This window comes from Heterodontus francisci, chromosome 11 (genome assembly GCF_036365525.1).
Source record: "Heterodontus francisci isolate sHetFra1 chromosome 11, sHetFra1.hap1, whole genome shotgun sequence".
Classification (NCBI taxonomy): Eukaryota; Metazoa; Chordata; class Chondrichthyes; order Heterodontiformes; family Heterodontidae; genus Heterodontus; species Heterodontus francisci.
The window spans coordinates 78,784,083-78,793,124 of NC_090381.1; the positions used below are offsets into that span (position 1 = coordinate 78,784,083).

At 41.5% G+C, this 9,042-nt stretch overlaps 1 protein-coding gene across 1 annotated transcript in view; it reads right to left on the reverse strand.

The window, feature by feature from the left end:
- Window positions 1-8,724, reverse strand: part of LOC137375039 (erythropoietin-like) — a 30,913-nt gene extending 22,189 nt beyond the window's left edge. Inside the window, exons 1-4 of the mRNA XM_068041663.1 lie at window positions 8,628-8,724; window positions 8,367-8,495; window positions 4,547-4,603; window positions 3,938-4,047 (exon numbers count right to left, since the gene is read on the reverse strand). Coding sequence (XP_067897764.1) covers window positions 3,938-4,047; window positions 4,547-4,603; window positions 8,367-8,495; window positions 8,628-8,724 — 393 coding nt within the window. The remainder of the gene's footprint in view (window positions 1-3,937; window positions 4,048-4,546; window positions 4,604-8,366; window positions 8,496-8,627) is intronic.
- Window positions 8,725-9,042: the final 318 nt, after the last annotated feature.

The window sequence follows — 9,042 nt, forward strand, 5'->3', positions numbered from 1 at the left end:
TGGCAGAACAGGCTCGAAGGGCCAAATGGCCTACTCCTGCTCCTGTTTTCTATGCTTCTATGTTTCTAATCAGACACAGAAGAAGAAGGTGGGAAAATAGAAAATAAAAGAAAGAAGTTGCATTTACATAGCACCTTTCTTGACCCCAGGACGTCCCAAAGCACTTTATAGACAAGAAGTAATTTTGAAGTGAAGTCATTGCTATAATGCAATGCAATGTGGCAGCCAATTTTGTGCACAGCAAGGTCCTACAAATAGCTATAAGATAATACCCAGATAATCTGTTTTTAGTGATGTTGGTTGAGGAATTAATGTTGTCCAGAACACCGGGAGAACTCCTCTGCTTTTCTTTGAGGAGTGTCATGGGATCTCTTACATTTACCTGAGATGGCAGATGCATCCTTGGTTTAATTTCTTATCCACAAGACTACACCTCTGACAGCGCAGCATGCTCTCAGTAATACATTATAACTGTGTTAATAAAAATGTCTTTTCCATTAGATCTTTATATAAGAATACCCAGACATGCTGATATTGGTCTCCACATTCAGTAATGTAAAGCTACGACCTGCATTTATCATTTACATTCTCAAGCTTAGGGTAAACAATCTTATTCAGGTGTGGATTATTTCCCTTCAGCTTTCTCCTTGCCTGGAGACCTTGGGTACGGCTCTGCGGTGTCCCTCTACTAACTGGCTCATCATCAATATTCATATATAAATCCAGATAATAAGTAGTGGTAAACTATCTGGGGTGGAGGGTGGTGGAATCCACAGCTAATATAAAAACAAGAAATGCTGGAAATACTCAGCAGGTCTGGCAGCATCTGCGGAGAGAGAAGCAGAGTTAACGTTTCAGGTCAGTGACCCTTCATCAGAACTGGCAAATGTTAGAAATGTAATAGGTTTTAAGCAAATAAAGCAGGGGTGGGGCAAGAGATAACAAAATGCAAGGTGTTGATAGGACAGAGGGTCACAGAGAAAACACAGCTAATCTCTATTCTGTCTTCACCTGACGCCGACACATATGCAATTTGCCACAGGTTTGACTGGATAGCAACCAGGAGTGCAATGTCTATTTGATTTTCTCCTTCATAGTTTGAGGACACTGAAGCAGATTATAGTGTCTACACTTCTGCCCTGGCTGTGACCAAGCAAGCTCAAGGATCAGCATAAAGACAGAAATTGCTGGAAATACTCAGCAGGTCAGGCAGCATCTGTGGACAGAGAAACAGAGTTCATGTTTCTGGTCAGTGACCTTTCATCAGAAGGAACGTTAGATCATAAATGCTGCTCTCAGCTAGCAGGTGCTGGTAATAGTTTTCCTGTAACCATTTACACCCACTCTAGACCTATCTTTTGTTTCTTTACTTGTCCCATTACAACCATCATTTACCTTGCACCATCATCCTTTTTTTCATTTAATCACTCCTGCCTCCATCCCATCACAGATATCTGTCAGGGGTGGCACAGTGGCGCAGTGGTTAGCATCGCAGCCTCACAGCGCCAGGGACCTGGGTTCAATTCTGGGTACTGCCTGTGTGGAGTTTGCAAGTTCTCCCTGTGACTGTGTGGGTTTTTGCCGGGTGCTCTGGTTTCCTCCCACCGCCAAAGACTTGCAGGTGATAGGTAAATTGGCCATTGTAAATTGCCCCTAGGGAATATGGGATTACTGTAGGGTTAGACAGACAGAGGCGCAAGGGGAGAGCCAACTGTGCAACAGCCCCAACAAACAAATTTCTCTGCAGCACCTGTGGAAGAGCCTGTCACTCCAGAATTGGCCTTTATAGCCACTCCAGGCGCTGCTTCACAAACCACTGACCACCTCCAGGCGCGTATCCATTGTCTCTCGAGATAAGGAGGCCCAAAAGAAGAAGTAGGGTTAGTATAAATGGGTGGTTCTTGGTCGGCACAGACTCAGTGGGCTAAAGGGCCTGTTTCAGTGCTGTATCTCTAAATAAAATAAAATCTGTTTCTTTCCTCCCCCATTTACTCTGGTTTTATACTTGCTTATCAACTGTTAATCTCTGAGATCTTCCAATTCTGATGAAAGGTTAACTGTTTCTCTCTCCATGTTTGCTGCCTGACCTGCTGAGTGTTTCCAGCATTTTCTGTTTTTATTGCAGTTTGTTCTATTTAAGTACTTTTGAAGTGTAGCCACTATTGTTAAAAAAGGCTTGCAAAGAGCAAAGTACAGGAAATGCTGGAAATCTGAAATAAAAACTGAAAATGCTGGAAATACTCAGCAGGTCTGGCAGCATCTGTGGAGGGAGAAGCAGAGTTAATGTTTCAGGTGGAGGACCCTTCATTCAGGTCTCTGACCTAAAACAGTAAGTGTTTCTCTCTCCACTGATGCTGCCAGACCTGCTAAGTATTTCCAGCAGTTTCTGCTTTCCTTTATATAGCACCTTTCATAACCTCAGAATGTCCCAAAGCGCTTTACGGTGAAAGCACTGTTGCAATGCAGGAAAGGTGGCAACCAGCAAGCTCCCATAAAGGGCGAGGTGATAATGGCTAGATAATTTGTTTCTTAGTGATATTGACTGAGGAGTAAATATTGGCCTGGACGTTGGGAATAACTCCCCTGCTCTTCTTCAACATAGTGCTATGGGATCCCTTATGCCCACCTGAAAGAGCAGACACGGTTTCACGTGTCATCTGAAGGACGTACTGCCGACAGGGCAGCAGTCCTTCTATACCACGCTGGAGTGTCAGCAGAGATTTTTATGCTCTGAAGTGGGACTCCCACACACAACCTTTTGACTGAGAGGCGAGAATGCTACCCACAGAGCAAACGCGGCACAGAAAGCTCCCACAGCCGGCAATGAAATAAAAAAAGTAGATCATCTGTTTCAGTGATGTTCGTCGAGGGATGAATAGTAGTGATAACCGGATAGGGATCTGGAGACACATACGGGGTCTGCGCTCGCTTCGGCCAAGTTCTGAGGCCGCTGGTGACTCAGCTCACCCCTGCAAGAATCAGAGTCAGGAGCGGGACTATCTGAAAAAATGTTGGACGAATCTAAAAATGTTTCTATAGATCAAAAGATTAAAAACCGTGTAACCCAGGAAACATTTGAAGATAAAACAGGGAAACCGCTCGAACCGGCAATTATTGAGTTAACTGAACAAATATTGCTGAACTAGCAGATCTGTCTGACTCAGTTCTGACTGATGCTTCCACGACGTATTTGGCTACATTTGGATCCCACGAAACACATTATGAAAGTAAAGGGCGCTCGAACAGATAGGAAGATGAAATCGGGAAGATGTGTTCAGAGAGCTCATTGAAAAAGGAGTCTCCATGTGTCACTCTGAGGTGCTTTGACCGGCCGCACTAGAAGTGATTCCCTTTGTTTCCCCCAAAGCACATCTTGAATTCACTTAAATCTGAGGACGTGTCCGCTCCGACTACATATTTCATGCTTCCCTCACCTGGTTCGCATTTTACCAGCTGGCCATTTCTAACATTTCATATATTTTACAGGCACTAAAAATCATATTTATTTTGGCGATTACGTTCAAGCAAAGGAATGTCGAACTCCCGGGCACTTCCAACAATCACACCGCTTAGGTTTATTTATCTGGGCTTTCGCTTGTTCAGATACAAATGGAAGTACCCGTTTTTTCCAGGACCCCATGTCGCCCCCTATCTGATTGCTTTCCGCAGCCGGCTTTTAAACGGTTGGCAGACAAATTAAAATCATGAAATCTGGCCACAGCAAACAGCTTAATAAGCATTTTCTATGCAACATTCAGCACATGACAGCTACTCTTCACTTTGCATCTTGTCCGTTGACTCCAGTATCATTGTTAGCAAGTTTGCCTCATTTTCTTGTAGCATGAGACTGGGAAACACAAAAGAGGCGGCAATGCAATTAAGTTATTGAATGATGTGCAGCGTCCAGCTCAGTACAGAAACTTGCGAGTGCTCTTACCGGTGCATTCAGCAGATCCTTAGCTTCTCTGATGTATCTGTCCATTACGCGACTGTCACACAGAGGGCGTAACGGTATCATCTTTGCAAGCCTGGTCTGTACAAGGCATACTACGAGGAGCAAAAGTCCTGCAAATCAGCATATTAAGTTACAAGGGGGCAGTTAGTAGCCCTTGATGCCACGCAATGAGCACTTTCAGCTGTTAGTTTTTATAATACATTCATACTTTGCACTGTACAGTCTCTCAGCAAGAGCCAAAGGCAATGTTAAAGATCTGAATTAAATCCATGTGCTTCCTCTATGTGGTGAAAAAGTGCATTATTCAAAATATTAATTAGCAAAATCTAATTTTCTGGATGCAGCTCAATCTAGAACGATAGAAAACAATTGAATGCTTCACTTTTATCATTAAAACATTCTCCGGGTACTTACTATTTAAATCCATAACCAGCGGGTTCTACACTCTTCCTTTACATGCCTTGATCCCTGATGTCTGAATCTGTTTTCCATTTATATAGTGTGAGAGATAGGAAGAGTCCCAAATTTCACAGGATTTTGTTTTACTTTCGCGTTGAAAATTGGAAAGGCGATTTTTATCTTATCACTTACAATAAGTTGTTAGACTTCCGGTTATTAAATTGTTCTGCATATCTGAAAGAGTGACATCTCAATAGACTCCGTGATCTCACTAAATTTCCGCAACGTCAGGAGAAGAAATTAAAGACATTCCCATTTAAATGGTGCAAGTCCATCCCGAAGCTAAGCGGACAAGTTTAATATCTTACAGGCTGGAGCAGCTCGATTAAGAAAACTGCAGTTAATTTCAGCACTGCAGTGTGCAGCACGCCAGTCTCCCCAGGATTTAATAGCACCGTAAAGCCCATTACAACATTTGTTCCACACAATAACACATAGATTTAATATACTGGGGAATCTTGGACTGGATGAGAGGATGTGGGATCCAAGGCGCGATATGGCGTGGTTATTGTGTTCTCCCAAATCCTACATCTGTAGTTAGTGTTGTTTGCCTCCCCGAATCCTTGTGAAAATCAATTCCTTACCAAGCGAGCGATTTGTCGTAGTTAAGAGGCGTTCAGTTCGCTGCAGGTCATTAAGACATTAATTTGCTTGCTATTTCGTCCTGGAAGATGATACTTTTAACAGCGAATAAAACGATTTCAATAATAATAATAATAATAACTCGTTAGGTAAGAAAAGCTAAACATTCAAACCATGGCATCAAGTTTTGCATTTACATCTTGTTGACTGCCAATCATATGACAAATGTTATGTCCAGTTTTTGGTAGTTAGTAAAACAATAAACACTCTTCCTGCCGTGTAAGAAATAGTCAGAATCCTGCAAACATCCGCTGGTGAGCAAGATAAACTTGTTTTTACACAGGGTTGCGAAGCTATGGAATTCAGCACATGAGATGAGGACTACTGTTCACGTGGAATACAAACGTCAACATGCACTGGTTGTAATTTCTTTAAAGCTGGTTTTCAAGGCATATGATGCTCTGTCTTCTGATGTTAGGAAAGAGGGGTTTGGAGCCTCTGCTGCTGATGACCTGTACGCAATAGTCAGGAATCATTAGTTTGGGTTTGAAATCTCAGCAATTGGGAGTTTCACTTTACAGATCTGAGTCCTTGATTCCATCTTTAGCATTGAAGAAACCGCTTCATAGCAGTTCTAAATTGGGTGCATAAATACACTATAAAATTGTTTGAATGTCATGTCAAAAGTAGGGCAAATGATTTATTGTGTGTTTTTTGCCCTCACTCGGATCTGCAAAGAAACCATTATTTTAATTGTCTCCAGAACTTTTCTATAAAATTACAGTTGTTGAACTGCTAATCACCCTACACGTGGTTAGGGTAAAGTTCATGGGATTTGTTTCAAAATGTTGTGATGTGCCAAATCACTTGCCTGAATCAGAACATATACAGGTTGGAAGTGATCCTCTCTTCTGCAATAATCACAATTTTCTGTCTTCTTTTGAACAGACTGAGTCTGATGGTGTCAATTTCTTATTTCGTGGATTGCATTCCATTCCTATTAATGAATTCTTTTTTTTTGAAGGCTGGATGAAGGGGTATATTACATTTATAAACATTCCAACTTATTTCACACAAAGTAGCCTAATGAGCATCTGCACCACCAGCACCTTCACTGAAACCAAGCCATAAAGGAATCTAGTGCATAACCTTTTTAAACATAATCAAGTTACTTTTCCTGAGTGTTATTTTTGTGTTTTGTTTTACATTTCATCACTAAATCTTCTTCTTGAAAGATGGTTCTGCTGGACCTAGTTAATGGTAGCAACAAGCACTTTTCAGGGCAGGTGCAACACAGCTCCAGCAATGTTACTGGACCCCAACACTAGACAATCACCTTTACTGCACCAGTGTGAAGTTTTCAGCTTGTACCTTTCCTCTCCCCCCATTTTCCAAATTGGCCATAATTGTGGCCTCATTTAGTGAGGTTGACAATTTGTACTAAATGTCTAAGAGTTTTTGTGCTCTGTGCCATACCCCTCTCAATCGTGTGTGTTGAAGCAGAATTTGAACAATGGCAATTAGAGATGTATCATTCAGCAGAATTGAAAGTTTACCAGTCATTTTGGCTGGGAATTCTTTTCAACAAGACTATCGAAATTGATGTCCTTGTCATATTGTGATTTTTTTGTTGTTGCATCAAATGCATGATAATCCTACTATATGCCAATGTTGTTTCCAGGGGGCAGCAGCAGCAATGTGGCAGTTCCAATACTACAGCTGGAGGCAGTAACTGTTAAATACAATAAACAAAGTATCCTGATGCAGATTAAAACGGGCCCATCTAAACTGGCAAGAATCCGACTTCCCCCTCCAACCCAAGTACTAGATTAATACTGATAAATAGATTTAAATGTGTGCTTTGCTGTATGATACAGGGTACACAGCTAGGGCACTCAAATTTTCTTCAAAATCAGACCGCCACCTCACACATATTTGCTTTTATTACAATCACACATACATGTTTGTATGTGCATGGTGACTCTTGAAGTTTTGGAGAACACTACTGATGAAGGATTGTATAAATGAAGCAGCATTGTTTAACAGTCAAACGACAGTCAAGCCTTGAATGACTAACCAAAGGAACATGTTTCCAGGTGATTTCTATTAGAAATTTTAGGGGTGTTTGTTCAAAACCACATTGGACTGCTTGGTATAGTTTAATGAACCAATAGTAGAGCCACAGTTAAATACTGGAAGCAAGTTACATTGTGGAGATTTTATATACATTCACAGGATGTAGGCATTTCTGGTAAGGCCAGTATTTGTTGCCCATTCCTAATTGCCCTTGACAAGTGAGTGGTTTGCTAGGCCCTTTTAGAGATCAGTTAGGAGTCAACCAAACAGAAAGTGCTGGTAATACTCAGCAGGTCAGGCAGCATCTGTGGAGGGAGAAATAGTGTTAACAGTTCAGCTCTATGACCTTTCTGATGACAGTTCAGTGTTACAGTTCTGATGAAAGGTCACTGACCTGGGACATTAATTCTGTTTCTCTCTCCACAGATGCTGCCAAACCTGCTGAGTATTTCCAGCACTTTCTGTTTTTATTTCAGATTTCCAGCATCTGCAGTATTTTACTTTTATCATAGGAGGCAACCACATTGATGTGTGTGTGGAGTCACATACATGCCAGACTGGGTAAGGACAGCAGATTTGCTTCCCGAAAAGACATTAGTGAACCAGATGGGATTTTATGACAATCTGGTCATTTGATAAGGACCATTACTGATACTAGCTTTTTAATTTCAGATTTATTTAATTAACTGAATTTAAATTCCACAGCTGTTGTGGTGGGATTTGAACCTACTTTCTCTGATCATTAGGTCTCTGGATTACTAGTCTAATAGTGTGACTACTTTGCTACTGCTTCCAGTAGTGAGGTTGGCTGCGCTGATCAGAAAATTCAGTACTGTGGATCAGAATCATAGTGGATAGGTTGTTTAATGATATAAAGTGTCGATTATTGTTGAAGTGGTACGGCAAGGAGGATAGTAATATCTGGCTGAGGCTCATACTCACCCAATCTACAAACAAGAAAATAATCCTGGGATGGTATCACCATCCAGACCAGTGCTGTTTCCATCATCTGTAGAATGTAGCAGGAGATGGGGAAAATGTTCCACGATGTGAGCTAACACTGTCGAAATAGGAGTGGTCTTTAGTTAACAAGCAACAACAATAACTTTGCAACAATGCAATTACATTGCATCACAAGGCACTGCACAATAGCAGAATCAGACAAAATTGACACAGAGCCAAAGAAGGAAATATTAGCAGGGCTTACTAAAAGTTTAGTCAAAGAGCTATGTTTTAAGGAAGGTCTCACAGGAGAGAGTCAGAGGTTTAGGGAGGGAATTCCAGAGCTACAGACCTAGTCGGCTGAAACACGGCCGCCAATGGTGGTGCAAAAGGAGCAGACAAAGCACAATTCCCTTGGAGTATCCATTCTGTATATTTGTCTTGGCTTCTACACTGCCCATTCTTTCTGCTGTTGTAGCAACTGTTCAGAACAGATATCGACGATACATTTCTAATAAAAGCGAACCTCAGGAATTACGAAGAAACTGATAAATTACCTTCTAACCATCAAACGCAACCAATGGAGGATTAATGCATTGACATATGTATTTACATCTGATTTCTAGAAGCAATTTCACGAGTTTGGGCAAAAGTTGGTGCCCACTACATTTACGCCCAAAATTACTGTCCCTTCTGATGAAGTTAGACATTGCACGAGATTATCGGCACTGAGGAACTAATACCCTTGGGTGGAAATAAAGTGCAAGTGCACACAATCCCAGTGTGTCAGCATTTCTTTCTGGTTAATGGTTTTGGTTGTAAAATACCAGTGTCAATGAGAACACTGTTCTCTGTCCGAAATCTGCATTAGTGCTCCTCAACATCCTTCGCACTATAAGGCTGGAGATTTCCCTTTGATTACCACCTTCATTACAAGGGCCGCCGATGCCCAAGTCATCATTAAGTGTTTGGTCTCAAATCGGCTAAACTCGTCAGGCATAAAAAATGCCTTGATATTTTTGCTGGTT